General features: G+C 46.5%; 2 protein-coding genes and 1 pseudogene across 3 annotated transcripts; all 3 read left to right on the top strand.

Moving 5' to 3' along the window:
• Positions 1-5,206: 5,206 nt before the first annotated feature.
• Positions 5,207-11,011, top strand: LOC311428746 (zinc finger CCCH domain-containing protein 11A-like; annotated as a pseudogene). Its single transcript has 9 exons — positions 5,207-5,307; positions 6,612-6,664; positions 7,049-7,226; positions 7,426-7,545; positions 8,325-8,448; positions 8,879-9,081; positions 9,720-9,839; positions 10,345-10,425; positions 10,720-11,011. The product of its transcript is annotated as a zinc finger CCCH domain-containing protein 11A-like (transcript).
• A 3,966-nt stretch (positions 11,012-14,977) lies between these two features.
• Positions 14,978-17,038, top strand: LOC311428747 (zinc finger CCCH domain-containing protein 11A-like). The gene is made up of 3 exons (XM_084540051.1): positions 14,978-15,275; positions 15,690-15,751; positions 16,296-17,038. Exons 1-3 carry the CDS (start codon positions 15,114-15,116, stop codon positions 16,561-16,563), a joined length of 492 nt encoding a protein of 163 aa, XP_084396177.1. The 5' UTR covers positions 14,978-15,113; the 3' UTR covers positions 16,564-17,038.
• Positions 17,039-17,719: 681 nt separating this feature from the next.
• LOC311428748 (uncharacterized protein) lies at positions 17,720-19,155 on the top strand (the record flags this gene model as incomplete). Its single annotated transcript, XM_084540052.1, has 4 exons — positions 17,720-18,056; positions 18,239-18,265; positions 18,689-18,751; positions 19,129-19,155. The coding sequence occupies exons 1-4, from the start codon at positions 17,847-17,849 to the stop codon at positions 19,153-19,155; spliced, it is 327 nt and encodes a 108-aa protein (XP_084396178.1). The 5' UTR covers positions 17,720-17,846.
• Positions 19,156-25,188: the final 6,033 nt, after the last annotated feature.

Here is a 25,188-nt window from a genome sequence, read left to right on the forward strand (position 1 = left end):
GAAGGGTTCCGTGCTGTTGCTTGGGTCAGCCTTGTTGCCAGGTTTGGAATGTTTAGCCTACCGGTGCTTCGGTGCTGTTGGGCTGCACTCAGAGTGTGAGCTCTGGGCGTTATTTCTCAAATACTGCGTTATTTGAGCGTACAGACCCGAGATATTCTGCGGAGAGGTGATTTAAGGCACGTCAGAACCACCGCTGCGGCGTGTGCCAGCGTCGGACGCCCGTTCGAGTGATCGGGCGGAGCAGGTGAGTTGAATTTGGTGCTGGGTGGCGAGGTGGTGTTGGGGGAAGAGCTAGGCTAAGGAGAGCTTCCTCTTGCTCTGCCCCTTCCCATCTCAAATGGCCGCTTCCTGGGGAGATGGGTTCGTTGGGAGGTTAACTACAACGTTACAGTGAGGATGAGGAATCACCTTTAGTCCCGTAGGTATTTGCTGCCAGGCCGCAGCGTTGATTTCAGAAATTGTATTTAAAAAAGGGAAAAGAAAGGAAAGATGTATTCTTTAACATACTCTCTTTTCTCGGAGAGTAGATGGAGGAGCTTCAGCCGTGCCCTTCCTCCGGAAACGATTCCCAGTGTCTGCTCAGACACTGAGGAGGAAAATGGAGGAGAGCCACCCGATAGAAATAAAGGAAAGAAGGGGTCATGGATTAAGGGAAAAGCACTACTTAAAAAATTGGTGCTCTCTAAAAACGGGTTAAGGGTTTGGGACCTGCAGGTGCTGCCTACACCTGTGTGCGTTGCAGTCGTGCCTGTTGCCACTGAGCAAAACGGGGAGAGCTGCTTTGTCGAACGCGGCGTGTTAAAGCACGTGCCACTGCCTGGAAGAAAAGCACGGACTTCCCTCGTGTGGGCCTTCTTCCCTAGCGATCTGTGGTTTACCTGATGGTTTCCCATAAGCTGAGAATGATTAAAAGAAAAAAAAAAAAAAAAAACAAAAATCAAAAACCAACACCAACGTTGAGAGTGGTGAAGCAGATCCTCACGTGGGGACTCAGAATCAGCGGTGACATCACCATGCGAAGCATTGTGTGTGCTTCGGGTTGGGGCTGCTGCGAGCCTCGCAGCGGGGAGGGAGAGCGGATCCGGGGTGCCTCTGTGTCAGCCCTCTGCCCTGGTGGCTTTGTGAGCACTGAGAGTTTGACTCCTGTGTTCCCAGCTTTCGCTTCCGCACCTGCGGTGTGGCAGAGCCAGCGAGCTGCTTGCTCAGCTGGAGGAGGAAGAGGAGTGACCTCAACATTGCCGAGGTAAAGCACAATTATTGAAAAGATTTGGCAAAGATGTGGGTTGTACCAGCGCGGCTGCTGCAGCTGCAGCAGATCCTGGAGCATTGGAGAAGATAGAGAGGGTTTTCTTCATGAAAAGAATGCTGTTAAAAGTGTTTTCATGCCAGAAATTAGGATAAACGCCTCTGTTGTTTGACATCCTCTATTGAGCTGGCACATTGGCATTACAGCGTACCTGGCACGCTGTTTGTATTAAAAAAAAAAGGTATTTTATTCAGGGCAGGCCAGAAACCTGCCTTGGCACTTGCACATCGCAGCAATGCTTACAGACCCTGCATCCTGGCTGCCAGGCCAGGATCTAAATCCGATGGTGCTGTTGGTAAACTGAAGCTCAGGAAGCGCTTCTGGGTTTTTTTGTCCTTCCATGTGAATTTTTACCCTGTGAAGATGGTGTATTAAGCTATTTTCGTAACAACAAATAGGTTTAAAAGCAGTTTCAGTTTAACATCTACACGCTTGGGTGTTATTAACAGAGCTTTGTATACTGAGCTGGTGCTTGGTAGGAGAAAAAACATCAATCTTACCTGGGAAACCTGGACCCCCTCAGCTACATACTGCTATGAGGAAACTCAGATGTAAGAACACACTTAAATAACACCTCACCAGAGCTGTTGTGCTCCTGACCACCAAAGGCACCTTTTTCCAACACCGTCGTACTGGAAGTTGATGCAGCTGGTTCCATCCGTAACGTGTGACTGTACAGTGCTGTAAAAGAACTATTTTTTCACAGCTTTGGAGAAAGTGAAGCAGAGAAAACCACGCATAACCACTGATACCTGGACCCCAAACTGCCACAGGCTGACGGTGATGCCCACTGGATATCTCCTGATACCCTGCTGCCTTCTGACTGCTCCAGCAGAAGTCCTGTTTTAATTAGCCAGCAGGTCCCTCTGAGGGAGGGACTTTGCTAAAACTCCTGCCGTAGGAAGTATCCTACGGGAGCCAAGTTGCTAAACTGATGTGTGGTTTTCCCTTAACCCCCTCACCCCTGACTTTCCAGCTCCTGACAGCACTGCCAACGTGTGCAGTGTCACCGTGTGCCAACTAGGTGCCAGCTGCCATGGTTTATATATTGTAAAATTAGTGATTTGGGACTCGTGAGCACTGAGGAGAGGCTAGCAATTGCTTAAGAGCTTTCCTTGTGTCGCTCTGGGGCAGGGAGATGGGTGAAACATCTTAGGCTTGAAAGTGATTCCCTGCAGAGTGACGTGCTCAGATCTGCACAACAGATCTGTCGTTTTGGTCACCTTATTAGATCCCTGCTTGAGAGGTTGCTTGCAAGAATCGATTCCTCTTCACCTTGATGTGTCAAGCTAAAGAGAAATCTGTGCCGAAGCACTGTTTGATCAGACGAGTGCCTCAGTTCAGGATTGTTCTTTGACAGCTACAGAAACAGCAGGACGATCAGCGCCTTCAGGAACAGATGAATTTGATCTTGAGGCTGTCGTAAAACAGGTCCCTGAAGTCTGAAGACTCTTCAAATAGTTTGGGCCAGCAAGGAGCAGCTGTACGTGGCGGCTGCGGTAACTCGGTGCTCCGAGTCTCAGAGAGCGTGGTGAAAGGTGACCCCCAGCTGGCTGCTGGAGGAAGCTGAGGCAGCGTTCAGCTCTAACCTTTGCCTTCTTGGCTGGCATCTTTGCACTCCTGCTGTCAGTGGGTGTTGAGTGTCCTTCCCGGCAGCCTCAGAACGTGCCCTCAGATGTAGGCAGCATTTAGCAGCTAGAATTCCCTCAAATAGAAAGAGTACAAATGATGCGTTTTCTGCTTTTGCTTTGGAACTCTTAGCTTGAGGTTTTCCTGCAGGCCTTAGGGTTTCTTGCAGCAGCAGGGATGAGTTGTGTTAGCAAGAGGCTGTTCTGTGCTTCGACTGTGGGAAGATGAATGGTTACGTGTGCACCGTTAAATATAACTTGACACCTAGCACACCGCACTTGCAGCCTGTGGGGTGCTTTAACAAGCAGGTAAATCAGCAGAGGCTGTTTTGCAGCCGGGGTGATGCTGGGTGATTAAAAAGCAGGGGCAGAACAAGGAGTTTCTAGTGTTTGTTCTTGCTTGTCATCCGACTCTCCACTTCCACTGTTCTTTAAAAAAAACAAAAACAAACAAACAAACAAATAAAAAAAAAAAAAAACAAGCAAGGGGTAAGCATCTTAATATCTTTATTATAAATGGAAGGCACAAAAGAGGCCAGCAACAGAGACTGTCCAAGAGAAATGCTTTGTGCTTTATAAACAAACAAGGAAGTACCCTTAGGTGGGTGTGATAATCCTCCTCTAATGCGTTTTTGGGGTGCAAAAATAGATTTGTTCCTTTCTTGCTCTTCTCTGCAGGACAAAGGCAGAATAGGCACTGCAAAGTTAGACCAGGGAGGTCAGTTTGTTCCGTACTGAGAAAGACAAGCCTGTAAAACAAACTAGACAGATTTTCTTTGTACTATTCATCTTCCTTCAGCAAAGGCAAAGCTTATGACACTTGTTGGTGTGTATTTCCAGACCCCCAGCTACTGGCACTGTAGCGCATCTCTAATTCTTTGGTACAAAAGGTTCAAAATCTCTTAATGCAAAAATTTTACCAGCACCCTGGAGCAAAAAAAAAAGAAATCTAAAACCCTTACCAACTTCTATTACAGACCTGCTGAGTGCACCAGAGTTACTCATTTTTATTCAGGCTTTCAGGGGCAACTTCAGTTGGTTTAGCGCTTGGATTGCTATGTTGGCAGATGTCAGTTTAAAAAAAAAAAAAGCTTTTGAGGTCCTTTTTAAAATGAGACTGCTTTTTTGGAATTTGGAATACTGCAAGGTATCGTTGGTTTTGCTTTCTTCCCATTCCTTAGACCAGATCCATTCAGATTCTGAACAGCGTTCCCGGTGTGTTCAGGAAAATGGAAGGCAACAAGCAAAATGATGAGCTCCTTGGGCAGTCAAAAGAGCTAAATCTGGAGAGTGTTTTGAGTCAAACTTCCATGCTAAGGAGCACCAGTAATTGTTAGAAGTAGCTGCAGAGGAACCTGCATGGCACTGGGTGTGTTTCTGAAGGTGCTAAAGGTCCGAAGTGACGATTCCTACCCATACTAAAGAAGAGAAGGAAACCTTGCACTTAACTACTGTTTTTATTCCCTTTGTCCAGCAGTCAAAAGCAGTAACTAATATGAGAACCCAACTTTTCCTCTCTTTATTTTAGATTTGGGAAAATTCCCTGCCAAAACAATATTTCCTGGAAAATTCACTAGTGTTTGTGTGAGTAAAAGCTTCCAACCTTTTATTATTAATTTGTAAGAACTATTTCATCCACTTTTGTCCAGAAGAGTCAGAAATAATTTGCACAGAAATGTGCAGCGTTTTAATGAAAGGATTCAGAATCACTCTGAATTGAACTTTATCTGGTCTGGTTGCAGGTTTTGTGACATTTAGTGTCTTTAAAAAAAAAAAAAAATCAAAATTTCTGACTTCATATCAGAAAAAAAGAAAAAAAAATGCTTGTGGCGAAATAAAATCTGTTGCAGCTCTGCTCATCGAAAACTCATTGGCTGTTAAATTGGACCTAAGTCGTCTTCTCTAACCTTTCATGATCCTGCAGCAATGGCTGATGATGGATATATGGATTAGGGAACAGCACGTGATGGCAAACCTGTGGTATTTGCTACTGTACTGGGTCTGGCTGGAATGTTTACTTTCCCTGCAGCAGCCCATACAGTGCCGTACTCTGTACTTGTAGCTGGAACAGCAGTGTTATCACCCCAGTGTTGTGTGTACTGCTGAGCAGCAGTGGCACAGCATTGGGCCTTTCTCTAACCCTCCTAGGGGGTGGGCAAAAAGGTGAGGAGAGAAACATCACTAGGGCAGCTGACCTAAACCAATCAAAGGGATATTCCATACCATGTGATGTCCCACTCAGCAATAAAAGGTGGAAACAGGAAGAAGAGGGGAGGGGTGGGCTCTCGTTGGGAAAACGTCGGTCCTCCTCTCGAACACCGGCTGCGTGCGTTGAGGCCTTGCTTCAAGGACGTGGTCAATCATGGCTCATTTGTGGGAAGTAGAGAGTAATTTCTTTCCTCTGCACTTCCATATAGCCTTCATTTATTTTGTTTGTTTGTTTTCCTCCCTTCTTTTTATTTTTCCTTTTCCCCTTTCCCTTTTTATTTCCCCTTAGTTAAATTGTTTAGTTCATGGTAGTCTTTATTTAATTATTATAATTTTTTCCCTTTAATTAAATTATCCTTATCTCAACCCGTGAGTTGTTCTTTGCTTTACTTCTCCCCCTCCTCATCTAAAGGAGGGGGAGTGAGAGAGCGGTTGTGGGGTTTAGCTGCCCAGCACGGTAAAACCACCACAGCTACAGCGCAGAAAGAAAAACCAAATTGCTTCCAAAAAATCAAAGTAATTCAAAATCCTTGGTATCATGCAGCCGTGCCACTGGCAAAGTGAGCATTCCCCTGCCTCTCAAAGCTTGCTGTACCCTTGATCTGCTGTCTTGCTGCTGTTAATTGATTGCAACTCTACATGTCTGATCAGGGCTACGAGTTGTTCTCGATATGGAGATCATACAACATCTACTGTGCACGCTTGTGTGTATAGATATGTTTATCCTGTATGCATGTACATCCGTATGCATATTTGTGTGCTGGCCCCCAGATCCCTCATGTTACAAAGCATCGGCCTCGAAGGCATACTCATCAAAATCTTTTGCAGAGCCTCCATTTTTTTCTAGTTCCCTCAAAATGAGAGAATTTTTACGCGCTCTCTGTGTCGAAAAGGCAAAAATTCTGATTTTCACTGTCGCTCTCGCTAACTTTCTCTCACTCCCTCCTCGTGTGTGTATAAACACAGATGTGTGTATGCGTATGCACATCAGTGGATTTAGATGCACTGGTATGTTTTTTGCTGTACAGGTAATAAAGACGGGGAAAGGTTTTTGTGTTTTCTTAATAGGTGAAGAAATCTTGAAGACCAGAGATTGGAACATGCTGAATTTTAAATTAAAAAAAAAAAAAAAAAAAAAAGTTAAATTGTCCGGCTGTGGAAGATGGAGCCTCATTTTTGCAGCCACTTTGAATCACGAGTTCATCTCTAAATGCGCTGTTTTTTTTTTTTTTGTTTTTGTTTTGTTTTGGTTTTTGTTTTTTATTTTTTTGAAGAGCTAACTAACCGTGGCTGCATCCAGTCTGAGAGAGCATTCAAATGGACTTGCTTCCTCTCTTAGTTATAAGCTGTTTAAAAGCGCATCCTATGTTTGAATTGTGGATGAGAGGTTCCCTTGGCAAAGTGAGGAGGAAAATTCTTCCTACCCCTTTATTATTAATTCACGGATTCAGTCTTGGTTCGGCCTACAGGAGCAGTTAACTGGAAGCCTTTGAAGATCGATAACTTTGCTGAGGTTGTCCAGGTAGGTGAAATCGAAGACCCACAGGGCCTGGAACGTGCTGTTTAATGCGTCCTAACTGTGTTCTAGAGAAGTTATTTGTAGCCATAGTTGATTATTGACTTGCATGTATCATCAGGTGGTTTTTTAAGGAGTGACTCCGTTTTCAGGCTTCCAGATGTGCTCCAGGTCATATTATTGAGGATGTGGAAGAGAACGCTTGCTGACAAAGCTCCTGGCAGCTTTACAGAACTTTAATATTTAGTTAGTTCATGTAACAGCTGATTTCAAGGCTTTGCTCTCTTTGAGAGACTGATAACTTGATTTGATTAACTGAAGAAAGCTGGAAAAATGTTTGTTCCTCATTATTTTTCACTTGTTACTTTCTTTCGGGTTACTTTTAAAAAGAAGATTTCACTGATCACAAGCCAGTAGAAGACTTTCAGCCCAAGCAAGGGTGAAGACAGCTCTCTCCAAGAGCAGAGGAAGTCCCTGTGGAGAGAACCCGAGCTTGTTAGCAGAACTCGTCGGCATGTCTAAACAAGGAGACGATTGCTACTTCTATTTCTATTCTACCTGTAGCAAGGTATGGCTGGCTTTCCTTTGCTTTGCTTTTTTCTCCCCTTTTTTCAGGAAGGAGTAGATTAGGAGGAGGAAGCACACTGGTCTTTGGTTAACTTGAGAACCAGATAGATTGTGAATTCAGTTGTAGCACCATTAGGCAGCAGCATGGCCATTTTTGAGGCTGTACTCTATTTTCCTTGTTGGTTTCCTTTTGGTTCCAGGGAGACAAATGTGCCTACCGCCACTGCGAAGCTGCTCTGGGCAATGAGACGGTCTGCAAGCTGTGGCAGGAGGGTCGTTGTTTCAGGAATGTCTGCCGATTCAGACACATGGAAATTGACGTGAGTGCCTAACAATGTGTTCTCAAAATAAATCCACAAAAGCATTTTTCAGTGCCGTAGGTGTACTGATTGCGCTTTTGCAGGATAGATTTGTTTGCTTCAAAATCATACTGGTTTCTGTTACCAAGAGAGGGGGTGGGAGGAAGCAGAGGGAAATAAAATCAATGCCTTAGGTATGTCTTAGCAAGATATTTGTTTATTTTTTTTTATTAGATGCTGACAGTTTTCTCAAGAGATGCAGAATAGCTGTTAAATAGACTGCTAAAACGTGCTGGAGCAGGGGGGTAATAAACAGGCTGTTCTATCCTCATGGGAGCAGGCTTGATAATGAACTATCAGGTGTCTTCTGACCCACAGTCCTTCAGATAACGCTGTTGTAGCTGCCTGGGGTAGGAAGTGGGGAAAGTTAAAGGTGCAGCAGAACTAAGTCTCCAAGAAGTAGTTCTAGACAGGGTTAACCTAGGCAATTTCAGATGTTCTTTTTCCCTCTGAATAATCCTAGTATAATCCTAGGTGTATTAGTTTAAGCCACCCTCAAGTGATGTCTGAGAGTGCCTGTCTTCTCAAACTGAGTGATGACCAAACTAAATGTGCATAGTGGTTACAGCTTATGCAAACTTTGTGAATATGCCCAGAAATACTACACTTAACTGAGAAACTGACCTTTGGAATGCTGTTTCAGCACTGTGTTGTGACAGCTGTCACGATCTGGAGCTGTGCATCTCTTTGCAAGCCTCAGGTGCATGTTATCACGAGCTTTTCTTTCTTTCTGTCTTCAGAAAAAGCGCAGTGAGATTCCTTGCTACTGGGAGAACCAGCCGGGAGGCTGTCAGAAAGCCAACTGTGCTTTTCATCATGCAAAGGGACGTTACATCGATGGACAATTCTTACCACCAAGCAAGAGTGAGTTTAGGTCCTTTTTCTTTAAGCGCTGAAGAATTAATTTTGAGTATTACTTAGTGGGTGCCAATCCTGTAGGGGGCGTCAGGTAACTGTTCATTTGTGAGGGCAGGAAAAGGTCTGCAGTCATAGGTGTACTGCACCGAGTGTACTGCTGGTGTTTGTTTTCTGCTTTCGTGCTCAGCTTCTCTTTGCTTTGTGTGATGTTTGCCTTGCAGTTTGCTTCCTGTTGTTTCCTCTTTTGCTGGGTGGTAGGGAGATGTGTTGTTGTTGGAAGGGAAATCATTGTTCACGGTGTAAGCAGTGATGGGATGGGCAAAAGGAGATGCTGAATTCGTTGTCTGTGCGGGTTATCTGCCTTTGCTACCATCTCTTTGCATTGTGGTCAAAGTTTTAAACTGCCATATTACCGATGATCCTCCTCTTCCTCTAGCTACACTGCCAAGTCCGCCTGAGTGCGCGGACGATGATCTGAAAGTGGCTCAGATGTCACTGCAGCAAAACAAACTTTCTGTCCAGTCAAATCCCTCTCCACAGCTAAGGGGGTGACGAAAGTGGAAAACTCTGAAAATGTCCCAAGCCCTACACACCCTCCAGTTGTAATCAATGCTGCAGATGATGATGAAGATGATGATGGTGAGCATGTTTTGGTTCTTGGAAGGAATTTGTGCTGTAAATGATTGTGTAAATCTTTGTTTCTTGAAGGAATTTGTGCTGTAAATGAATGTGTTAAATCTTTGGTTCTTGAAGGAATTTGTGCTGTAAATGAATGTGTTAAATCTTTGGTTCTTGGAAGGAATCTGTGCTGTAAATGAGTGTATAAATCACAGATGACCTGAGGTCTGACTAGCGATAGGGCAGGCAGTCTGGCCAGGTCACTGGCGGCTTTGTCTGGCAGTCAGTGGACAGAAGCTGAAACGTTGGAGGAAAGCTTAGAACCACTCCTGGCTTTAGCTGGTCTTTTGTGTAAAGTTCTATGTGAAACTAGGAAGGAAATTTCTTTTTTCTGTCTGAAGAGCAATGTGTTGTGTAGTAGTTAAAGCTGCAGAGAGAATCTAGAGTCCTAGATGTTTTGTCCTAGTGTATTCTACTTAGGAGTTCATCAGGTCAGTGTAGCTGTTTAAAAACAAACAAACAAACAAACAAACAAACAAAAAAAAACAAAACAGCAACAAAGTTTTTTGTATGAACCATGGGCTGAAGTGTCACTGCATGAGCTACGTAATCATGACCAACCTGGTCTATGCATAACTGAATCGATTTTTCCCCTTCAGACCAACTTTCTGAGGAAGGAGAAGAAACTAAAACGCCCGTCCAGCATCCAGCTGCGGAAGGCAAAAATGGGTTACGGGTGATTTCCACTCGGAAAGGCAGTTCTATTACTACTAAACAAGGTATGCCAGCACCTTAGTAGGATAAATCAGAAGAACTTGACAGTTAAGTCAAAAGCAGCGTGGTGTAAAAACACAACAAAATGTAGGGGTGCTGAATGGAGTCGGTTATTTCCATGATCTCATTTCTGCCATTAATACCATCATGTGCCCATTGGGTCAGAAAGGTGAACTCCTTTTCTTTACTTTTGGAGAACAAAACAGGGCCACAGCATGGAGTTTAAATGGCTGCACGTGCAGCCTTGCAACCACTGCTGATAAGCCATATCTAACGATAGAGGGATCTAATATTGTGTAAATGGATTAAAATTAAAACTACATTTTGAACCCTGAAGGATGAAAGGAGGGGCAAAATGCCATTGGTTCTATGGCTCTTTCACTTGTGAGGAGTGTTGACAGGCTTTATTCGAAATACTTCAGAAAGTTCCTGAGCGCTAAGAAGCCTGAGGACCTGTGGTCCTCAGTGAGTGCCTCTAAGCCTGTCTCATGAACTGTTTCCTGTTTTCAGAGGGCAATCTGAATTTTGGAATAAAAACACTTGAGGAAATCAAATGGCAGAAGATGAAGGAAAAAAATAAGAGACACGGTGGTGAGTTAATATTGCCTACTTTCTTATCCTGTTCACGGCAGGTGATGGTGACTGGGAGCTGCTTGAGGGACAGACTTCCATTTTTAGCTGGGGGCATAAAGCAACCTGATTCTCAGCCAGCTGGTATTCTAAATGGGAGTCCAAAGGGCAACCAGAGGCAAATTAGTCACCTCTCTTCTTTACATGCTCTGCTTGCTGTATTTTTGACAGTAACAAATCATTTAAAGTTTTTTGTTCTTTGTGATAGTTTTTTATGTTGGGTAAACTTCCTTATGTTTTGGTTGCTCTGAACAGAAGGTTCTTCAAGATCTTCTCTTCGTCCCGTTGATTCTATGATTTTTCCTGCTCCAGAAGAGGAAAATGTCCGGACAGTGGTGAGAACTGTGACAGTGTCTTCCAAGAAAGGTAATAATGAATGCTTTTGTTTTGATTTCATTACTCCTAAACTGGAGGGTTAAGCAATAATTAAAACAATTCACCCATGTTAGCCTTCTGGTGCTGCCTTCTGTTCAAAACGTGCTTTTATGCTTAAAGTCCCTGGTTGTACTGGAAAGATTTGGTGCTCAGGTTAAGTGCAGTGGCAGGAGAAAAAAAAAAGTGTCAGTATGCCAATAGGGGGGTAACTGAAAAACAGAAGAGTAACGAGAAGAGCGAGCTGTAGAAGCCAGTGCTATATAAGAAGCAATTTCTGAAGCATTAAAGAGGCGTACAGTGGCAGGTGTGGACACAGTATGACAGGTGTTTGTGTATAAATTGTTTAGAGCTGTGCAAATGCCTTTTAAAGGGAAAAAAGTGTGGAAGTACTTTTACTCGTAGACATTCACCTTAGAAAGGAATATTTCTCAGCATTTGCACCTAAGAATATTCTGCTTGCTTATGCAGCTTTGTTCTGCACAAAGTATAGGTGTCAAGCAGACTCAGATTCACTCTCTACTATCTCAGCTGGAATTTGAAGCAAGCACTGAGACTATTAATATTTTTTTTCCATGTTAATTATAGTTAAAATATGAGTTTGTGTGGTCTAGCTGTCAAAACAGTGTCTGACTAGGGTTTTTTGGACATGGGCTAACAGGATAATATTTCTGTTGGCTACTGGTTTCTGTGAAATAGAAAAAAAAATTCCCTTTTGTTTTAGGGGAGGAACCTGTGGTTCGAGTAGATCTTGCTGATAGACAAGGAAAACGGAAAGCCTCCGCGGGTGAGAACTTTTTACGAGCTGTTACGTAGGTGCTGCCTTCTATATATGACTGCATTAAAGAGTATTTGTGATGTATGAAAGGAAAATACATTGCAGTGGAGATCTGTGTTGACGGCAGAAATGGAAAAAAAAAAAAAAAATCATTTAGCAGCTGAAAGGCAATTCTATGAAAATATGCTTGAAAAAGAGAAGCTTATTGTTGACTGTTCTCAAACCTTCCTGCAAAGAAAAGTTCTTACAATATTCCTTGTTTTCTCTGAAGATGATGTAGGCAGCCTTCCAGTGAAGCGCAGCCTTGCTGAAAGGCTGGGGAAGAAGGTAGAGGCTCCGGGAAATGCTGACAAAGCACCCAAGAGAGAGACAGGTACTAAACGGGCATCTGGATTGGATTCCTGGGTTTCGTTTTTAGTCTTTCTGTTTGTCCTTTTCCAGTGATGTTTCTTTTTGCATGTTGGCTGAGGTCGTAATCACTGGGATTCAAAGTTACCTTTCCTGTCTTGTTTTGAAATGTGAACCTGAAGTTGACATTATGCAGCCTCCCTAATTCGTTCTTTTTCTGTTTTGCAGTTCGAGTTCCCAAGTCTCTGAAGGACAGGCTGGGATTACCTCCTAAACAGACCAGTACTGAGAGAGGTAACAGCTAGATCTTAAATATGCTTTCTCCTCCGTCCTTTCCACGAACTTGGACTGCTTTCATACATCCCTACAAACTAATTTAAACGAAAACAAAGAACTGACGCCTCTTGGTTGAGTGCTGAAGCTCTTCTGACAGCCACTATCAGAACTCTGGCTCTAGGTGTGTGTTTATTTTCTACTTGTGCCTTGTCGAGGTTTTTAGCTGCTTCTGTGAACCGTTACGTACAATTAGAATAGAACCACTGCCAGGAGCAGGAATTTGAAATGCAGTCTGAAAAAGTAATAAAGTAAAGCAGCATTTCTGTGTAGCAGTTCTCTCTGGATAGGGCTGGTCTTCAAAATACAAGTGGCTCAGAGGAGGAGGAGAATGTTGTTCTAAGGATATTGTTCTAAGATGCATTATTGGGAACGCTCAAGATGAGTTTTCCTTAGTGCTCTGACAAATTTTGGAGACTTAAAATATTGCTGGACTCTCTTTAAATGTTGGTGCTTCTCCTCATTTCTTGATGATGACAGGGAAGGCTGCTAAGCCGATGGGAGAGATCCATGTGAAAACACTGGAGGAAATCCGTCGTGAGAAAGCTCTTCAGAGACGCGAACCTCAAGCCAAAGCCGAGGCTGAAGGGCACGGTAAAACTGAAGATTCCAGCGCAGGGGCAAGAGCTGCTCGTGCAGGTCGCATGCAAACTTTCTCTGAAGCCTTGTCTGAAAAAAAGAATAATCGCTTGGTAGAAGAGAAGAAAAAAGCAGGAGAATGCCATAGCAAGAGCAAAATTCAGGGTGAGTCCAAGAAGCAGCTCGCTCTGTCCGGGCCCAGCAAAGGGCAGGCGAAGGAGCCGGCAGGAAAAGTCAAGCCAGAAGGAGAAGTGCGTGTTAAAACCTTGGAAGAAATAAAGCGTGAGAAAGCTCTGCGGATGCAGCAGAGTGAAGGAGATGTGCCAGCTCCCTCAGCACAACCCGGACCTGCCCCAGCAGAGCAGAAATCTTTATGGAGCACAAAACTAACAGGTAATAAGATGCTTTAATGCCTGCCCCAGTGAGGTGCTTCCCATATTGAGCAAGTTCAGTTTGCTCAGGATCTGCTTCATGGATAAATGCTGAATGGCTTGCACATTGTAGCCTTTCTCTCTCTCTCTCATGGGACACAAGGAAATAAATGCACAAAGGAAACAAGTACCCAGCTTTCTTTATTTCTGCCGTTGACAACACTTTTTTTTGTCTTTTTTTAAAGCACCTGAAAAAGAAGAAAAGAAGGCAGTGGAATTGAACCGGCCTTTTCCTAAACTTTCCTCTGGACCTGATGTACAGGTGAGTCCTCTGTGAAGACACACATACATTCGTACAATTTCTGATAATTCTGACAAGTTTTGTTACTCACCGTGTGCCACCCTCTTGAGTGTGTTCTTACCCTTCAGCAGCTGGTAGGAGCTGCAGTGCAGTCTAAATCCTATCGCCAGCAGCATTTCCAGACAACTCTGTAATCCTCAAACTTGGAATCAGTCTGTTTATACCACAGCAAGAAAGAAACCCTGTTAGCACCAGCTGAAATCTACACAGTTAACGTGGAGGGAATTCTTTTTGTTCTTACTGACTTGATCTGTCAGACATGAAGGATTTAATACAGAAGGCCAGAGTTCTGTGTTCAAGGAAATCAATCTGTCAGTGGATACTGTATAGGGGAACTTGCATGACTTTCTGCTGCTTAAAAAGAATGTGATAAATAGATGTACAGCAGAACACCCTAGCTGTTTAAAGAAGCTTGCCGTAGTGGATATTGCAGATATGTGAGACTGCGTCCATAGTAAAGCATGGCTCTTGTTACAGGCAGAATTTTATGGGAAAACAAACAAACAAACAAACAAAAAAACCAACAGTAACCTGAACGAGATTAATATGCTGTTCCACATCAAGACCATTTTGGAGGGATTGCTGATCAGATTTTCTTAACGAAATCTCCACGGATTTTATTTATTTTTTTTGTCCTACTCATGCACTACTTTTCTTTCCTTCTAGCCCACTCAGCAGAGTGGAACTCGTAAATGTCCAGAGAAGAGCTTTGAAGAGAGACGGTGGGAGAAGTGGCAACAGAGAGAACAACAAGAGAAGCTTCGGCAGGAGGAAGCTGCTGTCAAATCTACTGCTGGCTTCTTTAATACTGAACCAGCAGGGAAAGTGGCAGCTCAATTTCAGGGCCAGGAAGCTAAAAGTAAGTGTTGAAGGTTAAGAGTTACTTAGGTTGTCTTCTGAAATACAGACAGAAGATGACAATTCTCATGCTGTAACTCTGGCTGGGTGCATTTTGCCACGCAGTGCTACGAAGCGAAGGGTGTACTTTCTTTTTCTTAGTTTGCTTCTTTTCCTGCCAGCCAGATGTTAGGTAAGGAACGGGAGACTAGAAAATGCCACTACAAATGTGGACTTTGTAGAACAACTTAACTGTGGGACATCACTGCAAGGGAGAGGAAGCTGGTACAAGAGTTGCATACACTCTTGTCCTACTATAACTGCTGCTTTTTCCTTTCCTAGCGGGAGCAGGACTTTAAATATAAAAGCTGTCTATATTTGTGAACCTAGCTTGCACTTAGGATTGCTATGTGTCTGAGGTTTCCCTTGTCCTGGATTATTATTTACTGTAGCTCTTCGGTTTCTTTGTTCCTTTGTATGGCTTGTTGGTAGACAGAGTTTACTATGTGGAAAAGATTCCTGAGAATCCAGGCAATGGCGGTGTAATTGTGCTGGCCAAATGCATTTAAGTGTGTAGAAGGACTGTGGAAATGATTAAGAGAACCTGGATTTTTCCTGAGGCAGAGCAAGACTGTATCAGTTCTCTCTTCCTTTTACTCTAGCCAACTTTATGACATCTGCGAAGCCTTCGCGTGGGAAAGTCACTTTCCCCAAGAAGAAGGCACTGAAACGTAAGGCACCTGGGAGTTACCCGTCTGCCATAGCAGCTGTGGAACTACAGACTGCCTTTGATGCTGACATGATGGGACCTCCAGCCAGAAAAGCAGCCATGGTAAGGCCAGGGGCTAATGCAGCGATGGATCCCTTGTTAAATTTCTACCCTCCTCTGTTTGAAAAGGTGGAAAACTCAAACGTTCTGCAGGCCTTCTGTTTCCTTAGAAATCCAGTAGCTGTCTCCAGGATGCTTGTAGAACCCTTCTGTATTTATGAGATGAATGGCACTCTTTAACCGGTACTCTGATGCTGTGATTTCTCTGGTGTGGGGGATTTTGTCCATTAATGCCATGTTCTTAAAAGACACCAGATCGTGAGTAACCTCCAGGTGAATGTGAACTTTCTTCAGGAGCACCTTGGTTTTGTATTTTGGCCACGGCTCCGCAATGCCAGAGGAGAAGCAGTGTGGAGGAAAAAGCTATTAAGGAATCTTTTACCCATGTGTCATAAATACTGTTTTGCTGCTTTCTAGGGTGTTTCAGACGTGCCGGAGCACGTCCCAGCCATCAGACTTGAAGAAAATCCCCAAAACAGGTGACAACCCCAACTTGTTCTTTTTCTTAATCAGTGTATATCCCCAGGGAAACATAAGTTCTGTCACATGTGGGAAAAAATGAGGGTTCTGAGATAATTGAAGCCAAAATCCATCAAAGGAATAAGTCACCTGAAACCACTTTCTAGCAGCTAGCAGGATTGCTTAATTAGGCTTTCTTGAAATGCTGCAAGTCAGCACAGCTTTCCGGTGACTTCTTGGGTTGTCTGAATACCTGAACGAGGATGAGGTGAAGTTCTACTTCCTCGTGAGGTGATAGATGATGAGTAGTGTCCTCTGCCTTTTGGTCCTCAAGAATGCCACCTCAACTCCAGGTGCCCTGGCTTCACAGATAAACCCCCAGACTGAAAAATGTACCTGGTAACACATCGGGCTCTAAATGTAGCCCTGGGTTGATTGATAACAATCCCTGTGTAAGATTGAAGCATAGGAGGGCTTGCCTACAGTTTTAAGAGCCGGTTTGCAGGAAAAGGATTTCCCGTTAAGAAATGGCATATCCTGATTGTTCTTTCTTGCTCTCCCAAGACCTGAAGTGCGTCTTGGAAGCCCGGAACGATTTGAGGAGCAGATGGAGATGGATCTCGAGACCTCGACCTCAGCTTCTTCCCAGCCAGAAGAGGCACGGACACGCTGGCTGAGTTCCACAGGGAACGTGCCCTTATCTGCGGATGAAGATTTTGAGAAGCTACTTTGGGAAATCTCAGGAGGCAGACTGGAAGCTGAAATCGACTTAGACCCAGGGAAGGACGAGGATGACCTCCTCCTTGAACTCTCTGAGATGATTGACAGTTGAACTGCGTAGTCCTAGGGTATAATTAAAAAAAAAAAATAAAAATTAAAACTATTCTTCTTGTTGGATACCCCGAGGTGATCCTTTTTCTAACTGAGGCTTTGCAATGAGACTTAAAGCACAGTCCGAAGTGGTAGAAATTGGCAGAATCTGCGCTCAGTTGTCCTAAATTTCCCTGCTGGTCAGAGTTAAGGTCTTGTGCATCCGTTCTGTAACTATAGGTGGTTACCTTCGATATCGAGAGGACAAAGCACTTCTTTTGGCACAGAAAGATCTCCATTGGCACGCCATGGTGGCTGCAAATCGATCTTCTGATGGAGCGATGCTCTGAAGGCTTAAATGTAAAGCTTCTTCCTTCCTCCGCCCTTGGCACAACTCGATGTTGGGCACATTGTGAAGCTTCGGTGTTCTGATTTCTCGGACAGTTGATAGCCAAATCCTGGAGTTACTATGTCAACTCTTGACTTTTACTCGTGTATGCCATTGTTTTGACTGTACCCGTGTCAGATGATGAAGCTGTAGGGGTGGGAGGGAGCAGAATCGTTATTCCAGTGTGTTGTGGACCAAACTTGCTGCCAGGAATGGGGGTGGGGGTCAGCCCACCCAGCCTTCCTTTCAATTATCAGGGAGGATCAAATGGTGAAAAGCAGCAGCTCTGCCATGCGGCTCCACTACCCCCACTCCCTTCTCTTGTGCTATACCAAAGTTCCCCCAGGCTTTGGTTGGTGCTTTTTGCCTGTGTGAGGACTCCGGGGCGAGCAGTCGGGACTCTGCCACAGTCACAGGGTCGATGAAGGGTTGTTTAAGTGCCTCTTGGTTTTAAAACTTGCTCCCCTGAGCTGCTGGCTCTGCTGCCTGCTACAGCAAATGTTCGGGTGCCATCAGCATCGCACTTGGGCGTGGGCACTGACCCTGCGGAGGACAGAGCTGAGATTCGGGTGTATTGTGTACCCTGCCACCAGCCATCGTTTTTTTTCCCCTAGCAGATCAATTTTGAATTATTTTCCGAACTTTTCGCGGCACGGTAGGCACTTCCCGCTATGATTTGTGAAGCTGTGGGGGCCCTCAGGCATTTGCTGCTGGCAGAGGAAAAGCGCTTGTCGAATTTGTTGTAAATACTTAATGTTTGGACAAAACCACGCGTCTCTGTGTGTGTGTGTGTGTGTGTGTGTGCTGTGACGCCCCGGCCCCACCAGGGAAAACCTCCGCCGACGAAACTGCTGCTGGAGCTCACGCAGGCCTTCATCGTGCCGAAGGACTTCACGGGGACTTCTGGCGGCTCAGAAATGGGGGAGAAAAAGCCAAATCAGGAGGAGGAGAGCTCAGAGACTGCGCCCACCTGCCCTCGCTTTCCCTTCACCCCAAGAAGCCCTGTTCTACCATCAGCCTTCGCCTCTTCTGGCTGCGGTGCTGGGAGCGGGAGCGGCGAGGCGGCAGCAGCCATGGCGTACCGCGGGCAGGGCCAGAAGGTGCAGAAGGTGATGGTGCAGCCCATCGTATCCTTCCTGCGGCTGGGGGGTGCCGGGGAGGTGGGTGGGGGGCGGCTCGGACCTCAGGGGGCTCGGCCCGGGCCTTGAGGCCTTGTCGCGGGGCCCTGAGGCCTCGCTGTGGGGTTTGGGGCCTTGTCCCGAGCCCGGAACTGTCGTCCCCGTGCTGAGCCCTTAACGCAGCGCCCCAGAACCTCATCTTCCGCTACCTGCAGAACGTGAGTACCGCGGGGAGGGGGCGGGGATGGGGATTTGGGGAGTGTGGGGGGAGTGGGGAGGGTCTGGGGATTCCCCTCGGTGAGTTTTCGGCTCCTGGCTGTGTCCCGGGACGGGTTTGTGGGGGATGGAGAGCTGTGCGGTGTGCTGGTGGGCACAAGGAGCCCGGCATTTCCCCCTCGTGTAGCCGGGCATGCAGGGGTGTTCCCTTGTGACTGGAAACGTGTTCTTCACCAAACGTGTAGTATTCACCCGATGGTATAACGCTCAAATGTCAGATTGCACATTGGAACTGCCCCTGAGAGTTGCTCCTCGGAGCGTTTGGGAGCTGTCGTGGCTGTGGCTAGCAGGTATTTCTGAACACATGAGAGAACAAAAGTGCTCAGTGTTTGTGGCCCGACTTACTCTCCTCCTTCGTTCTGCAGAGGTCGAGGATCCAGGTGTGGCTCTATGAGCAGGTGAACATGCGGATAGAAGGCTGCATCATCGTGAGTATCCGCACGTCCCCATGTTACATCTTTCATTTTGCCTCATTCACAGTCGTGTTTTTTGGTCAAGAAAAGTTATCACAAGGAAAAAGAGATTTGTACTTCTCTGCCTTTCCCCTCGCCCTGCCCTTCCCTCCCGCTCCTGAGCCCTTCGTCAGGCCTTGCTGGGCCCTCTGTCCGGCTGTCTGTCCGTCCATCCGAACCTCTGGCCATCTGTCCCACCACCCTGCCCCGTCCCTGCCCTCTCCCTAAGGAAGCAAAGAGTCCCCGGTCTGCCTTCATGGGGGGGGGGGGGGGGGGGGAGGGAGAGGGGAGGTTCTGCTGAGAAAAAAATGAAAGATTTCCCCCTTAACGGGCGCCTTGCTAGTTCTTTCGAGTTCCAGCCTTCTGCCTTCCTTCCGTAGCAGTGCCTCTAAGGGGTGCGCTGTAAGGCAGCCCTCATCTGGCGCGTTGCTCCTCCGTTCCCCCAAGGAACTGCCTTCAGGATCTGACTAACTCTGGATGCACCCGGTTGTCGCCTTAATTTCTCCTTTAGCTTGCTGAAAACAAGCCGGTTGGGTGACCTTTTGCGTTTCTCGCTTAAAATTTGGATCGAGGAGGTCTGTGTTTCCTTACGCTGATGAATTTAAGAAGATCTTGCATCTAAGAAAGGGAACAAAAGCTGCTGCCCAGCAGCGTCTGGCTCAGGGAGGAGTGAGAAAGCTCTGTGCAGTCCCCAAGGTCCGTGCAGCAGGAGGCAGGAGGTGCTCCAGGCTCACAGCAGCAGTTCCCCTGCGGCCTGTGCAGGGAGAGGCCCCTGGTGGAGCAGGCTGTCCCCCTGCAGCCCATGGGTCCCCCGTGGAGCAGATCTCCACGCTGCAGCCCCCCTGCGGGTGGAGGAGCCCCCGGTGGAGCAGGTGGCTGTGGCCTGGTGGAGGCCGCGGCCTGTGGAGAGCCCCCGCAGGAGCAGGCCCCGGGCTGGACTGGAACAGGCTGTGCTGAGCCTGCTTTGCCCGTGACGCTCCTTGTGGAGTGATCTCCCTGTCCTTCTGGCAGCCCTTGAGCCCTTGCCAGCCTCTTTTCTCCCCTTGGCGTTGGAGGAGGGGCAGGGAGAGAGCGCTTGTGCTGGAGCTCAGCTGCCCAGCTGAGGAAAACCACCACGGCTCTGTCTTGCCGCTGCTGCAGCACGCTGGTAGCAGCCAGCACCGTCTGTTCTTCGAGCCTCAGCAAGCCCACAGCATCTTCCCAGAAGGGATCCCTTTCCTTCACGCCTGACAGGCGCCGCCTCCAGAGGCTGAGGGCTTGTGCCCCGTTTGCAAGCGCTTTCTCAGTGCCCCCTTCCCCAGAGACGGATCCCAGCTGCTTGGCTTCACTGCCCTCTGCTGCCAGGCTCCCGCAGCTGCTATCCCAGCAGCACAGCGAACATGCGGATAGAAGGCTGCATCATCGTGAGTATCCGCACGTCCCCATGTTACATCTTTCATTTTGCCTCATTCACAATCGTGTTTTTTGGTCAAGAAAAGTTATCACAAGGAAAAAGAGATTTGTACTTCTCTGCCTTTCCCCTCGCCCTGCCCTTCCCTCCCGCTCCTGAGCCCTTCGTCAGGCCTTGCTGGGCCCTCTGTCCGGCTGTCTGTCCGTCCATCCGAACCTCTGGCCATCTGTCCCACCACCCTGCCCCGTCCCTGCCCTCTCCCTAAGGAAGCAAAGAGTCCCCGGTCTGCCTTCATGGGGGGGGCGAGGGGGGAGGGAGAGGGGAGGTTCTGCTGAGAAAAAAATGAAAGATTTCCCCCTTAACGGGCGCCTTGCGAGTTCTTTCGAGTTCCAGCCTTCTGCCTTCCTTCCGTAGCAGTGCTTCTAAGGGGTGCGCTGTAAGGCAGCCCTCATCTGGCGCGTTGCTCCTCCGTTCCCCCAAGGAACTGCCTTCAGGATCTGACTAACTCTGGATGCACCCGGTTGTCGCCTTAATTTCTCCTTTAGCTTGCTGAAAACAAGCCGGTTGGGTGACCTTTTGCGTTTCTCGCTTAAAATTTGGATCGAGGAGGTCTGTGTTTCCTTACGCTGATGTCCACGCTGAAGGTGCAGAAGGGTTCCGTGCTGTTGCTTGGGTCAGCCTTGTTGCCAGGTTTGGAATGTTTAGCCTACCGGTGCTTCGGTGCTGTTGGGCTGCACTCAGAGTGTGAGCTCTGGGCGTTATTTCTCAAATACTGCGTTATTTGAGCGTACAGACCCGAGATATTCTGCGGAGAGGTGATTTAAGGCACGTCAGAACCACCGCTGCGGCGTGTGCCAGCGTCGGACGCCCGTTCGAGTGATCGGGCGGAGCAGGTGAGTTGAATTTGGTGCTGGGTGGCGAGGTGGTGTTGGGGGAAGAGCTAGGCTAAGGAGAGCTTCCTCTTGCTCTGCCCCTTCCCATCTCAAATGGCCGCTTCCTGGGGAGATGGGTTCGTTGGGAGGTTAACTACAACGTTACAGTGAGGATGAGGAATCACCTTTAGTCCCGTAGGTATTTGCTGCCAGGCCGCAGCGTTGATTTCAGAAATTGTATTTAAAAAAGGGAAAAGAAAGGAAAGATGTATTCTTTAACATACTCTCTTTTCTCGGAGAGTAGATGGAGGAGCTTCAGCCGTGCCCTTCCTCCGGAAACGATTCCCAGTGTCTGCTCAGACACTGAGGAGGAAAATGGAGGAGAGCCACCCGATAGAAATAAAGGAAAGAAGGGGTCATGGATTAAGGGAAAAGCACTACTTAAAAAATTGGTGCTCTCTAAAAACGGGTTAAGGGTTTGGGACCTGCAGGTGCTGCCTACACCTGTGTGCGTTGCAGTCGTGCCTGTTGCCACTGAGCAAAACGGGGAGAGCTGCTTTGTCGAACGCGGCGTGTTAAAGCACGTGCCACTGCCTGGAAGAAAAGCACGGACTTCCCTCGTGTGGGCCTTCTTCCCTAGCGATCTGTGGTTTACCTGATGGTTTCCCATAAGCTGAGAATGATTAAAAGAAAAAAAAAAAAAAAAAACAAAAATCAAAAACCAACACCAACGTTGAGAGTGGTGAAGCAGATCCTCACGTGGGGACTCAGAATCAGCGGTGACATCACCATGCGAAGCATTGTGTGTGCTTCGGGTTGGGGCTGCTGCGAGCCTCGCAGCGGGGAGGGAGAGCGGATCCGGGGTGCCTCTGTGTCAGCCCTCTGCCCTGGTGGCTTTGTGAGCACTGAGAGTTTGACTCCTGTGTTCCCAGCTTTCGCTTCCGCACCTGCGGTGTGGCAGAGCCAGCGAGCTGCTTGCTCAGCTGGAGGAGGAAGAGGAGTGACCTCAACATTGCCGAGGTAAAGCACAATTATTGAAAAGATTTGGCAAAGATGTGGGTTGTACCAGCGCGGCTGCTGCAGCTGCAGCAGATCCTGGAGCATTGGAGAAGATAGAGAGGGTTTTCTTCATGAAAAGAATGCTGTTAAAAGTGTTTTCATGCCAGAAATTAGGATAAACGCCTCTGTTGTTTGACATCCTCTATTGAGCTGGCACATTGGCATTACAGCGTACCTGGCACGCTGTTTGTATTAAAAAAAAAAGGTATTTTATTCAGGGCAGGCCAGAAACCTGCCTTGGCACTTGCACATCGCAGCAATGCTTACAGACCCTGCATCCTGGCTGCCAGGCCAGGATCTAAATCCGATGGTGCTGTTGGTAAACTGAAGCTCAGGAAGCGCTTCTGGGTTTTTTTGTCCTTCCATGTGAATTTTTACCCTGTGAAGATGGTGTATTAAGCTATTTTCGTAACAACAAATAGGTTTAAAAGCAGTTTCAGTTTAACATCTACACGCTTGGGTGTTATTAACAGAGCTTTGTATACTGAGCTGGTGCTTGGTAGGAGAAAAAACATCAATCTTACCTGGGAAACCTGGACCCCCTCAGCTACATACTGCTATGAGGAAACTCAGATGTAAGAACACACTTAAATAACACCTCACCAGAGCTGTTGTGCTCCTGACCACCAAAGGCACCTTTTTTCCAACACCGTCGTACTGGAAGTTGATGCAGCTGGTTCCATCCGTAACGTGTGACTGTACAGTGCTGTAAAAGAACTATTTTTTCACAGCTTTGGAGAAAGTGAAGCAGAGAAAACCACGCATAACCACTGATACCTGGACCCCAAACTGCCACAGGCTGACGGTGATGCCCACTGGATATCTCCTGATACCCTGCTGCCTTCTGACTGCTCCAGCAGAAGTCCCGTTTTAATTAGCCAGCAGGTCCCTCTGAGGGAGGGACTTTGCTAAAACTCCTGCCGTAGGAAGTATCCTACGGGAGCCAAGTTGCTAAACTGATGTGTGGTTTTCCCTTAACCCCCTCACCCCTGACTTTCCAGCTCCTGACAGCACTGCCAACGTGTGCAGTGTCACCGTGTGCCAACTAGGTGCCAGCTGCCATGGTTTATATATTGTAAAATTAGTGATTTGGGACTCGTGAGCACTGAGGAGAGGCTAGCAATTGCTTAAGAGCTTTCCTTGTGTCGCTCTGGGGCAGGGAGATGGGTGAAACATCTTAGGCTTGAAAGTGATTCCCTGCAGAGTGACGTGCTCAGATCTGCACAACAGATCTGTCGTTTTGGTCACCTTATTAGATCCCTGCTTGAGAGGTTGCTTGCAAGAATCGATTCCTCTTCACCTTGATGTGTCAAGCTAAAGAGAAATCTGTGCCGAAGCACTGTTTGATCAGACGAGTGCCTCAGTTCAGGATTGTTCTTTGACAGCTACAGAAACAGCAGGACGATCAGCGCCTTCAGGAACAGATGAATTTGATCTTGAGGCTGTCGTAAAACAGGTCCCTGAAGTCTGAAGACTCTTCAAATAGTTTGGGCCAGCAAGGAGCAGCTGTACGTGGCGGCTGCGGTAACTCGGTGCTCCGAGTCTCAGAGAGCGTGGTGAAAGGTGACCCCCAGCTGGCTGCTGGAGGAAGCTGAGGCAGCGTTCAGCTCTAACCTTTGCCTTCTTGGCTGGCATCTTTGCACTCCTGCTGTCAGTGGGTGTTGAGTGTCCTTCCCGGCAGCCTCAGAACGTGCCCTCAGATGTAGGCAGCATTTAGCAGCTAGAATTCCCTCAAATAGAAAGAGTACAAATGATGCGTTTTCTGCTTTTGCTTTGGAACTCTTAGCTTGAGGTTTTCCTGCAGGCCTTAGGGTTTCTTGCAGCAGCAGGGATGAGTTGTGTTAGCAAGAGGCTGTTCTGTGCTTCGACTGTGGGAAGATGAATGGTTACGTGTGCACCGTTAAATATAACTTGACACCTAGCACACCGCACTTGCAGCCTGTGGGGTGCTTTAACAAGCAGGTAAATCAGCAGAGGCTGTTTTGCAGCCGGGGTGATGCTGGGTGATTAAAAAGCAGGGGCAGAACAAGGAGTTTCTAGTGTTTGTTCTTGCTTGTCATCCGACTCTCCACTTCCACTGTTCTTTAAAAAAAAACAAAAACAAACAAACAAACAAATAAAAAAAAAAAAAAAACACAAGCAAGAGGTAAGCATCTTAATATCTTTATTATAAATGGAAGGCACAAAAGAGGCCAGCAACAGAGACTGTCCAAGAGAAATGCTTTGTGCTTTATAAACAAACAAGGAAGTACCCTTAGGTGGGTGTGATAATCCTCCTCTAATGCGTTTTTGGGGTGCAAAAATAGATTTGTTCCTTTCTTGCTCTTCTCTGCAGGACAAAGGCAGAATAGGCAACTGCAAAGTTAGACCAGGGAGGTCAGTTTGTTCCGTACTGAGAAAGACAAGTCTGTAAAACAAACTAGACAGACTTTCTTTGTACTATTCATCTTCCTTCAGCAAAGGCAAAGCTTATGACACTTGTTGGTGTGTGTATATATATTTATCCAGTGCTCTCAGAACAAAATTTTGATTTGAAGAGGGCACACAGATCTGATTTTTTTATTCTTTTCCAGTAAATAGTATAATAAGCACTGGTATATTTGTATAAAATCAGAGAAATACAAAACAAAAGACTGAATATTATGTGGTATGCATGACATTAAAAAAAAATGGTGGTTTCAAAGCAATATGTACCCTGGTGTGTTTGCCATATACTAGAGTCCAGCTTAAAGTGCACGTGATGTGTATTGCATTTTGATATTAATCTCTATGTACAATGTTTTGCATGTAATTTATATGGTTCTTGGGAGAAAAAAAAAAAAAAAAAAAAAAAAAAAACAAAAAAAGAAAACCCCCAGAAACCATAGATCCACCCAAAAACCACCGTAAACCTACCTGATGTTCTCCAAATTCCACAATTTACCCTTTTCCATCACGATGACCACGGAAAACCCAACGAAACCCAATGGAGACCCCAAAACACGTCAAAAACACCCCTAAGAAAAACGACATCACCCCCAAAACTGGAAGAAAATCCCGAAAAAGCACGGATCCAATCCGAAAACCACCCTAAACTTACGTGATGTTCTCCA

The sequence above is a fragment of the Aythya ferina genome (genome assembly GCF_964211825.1).
Source record: "Aythya ferina genome assembly, contig: HAP1_SCAFFOLD_132, whole genome shotgun sequence".
Taxonomy (NCBI): Eukaryota; Metazoa; Chordata; class Aves; order Anseriformes; family Anatidae; genus Aythya; species Aythya ferina.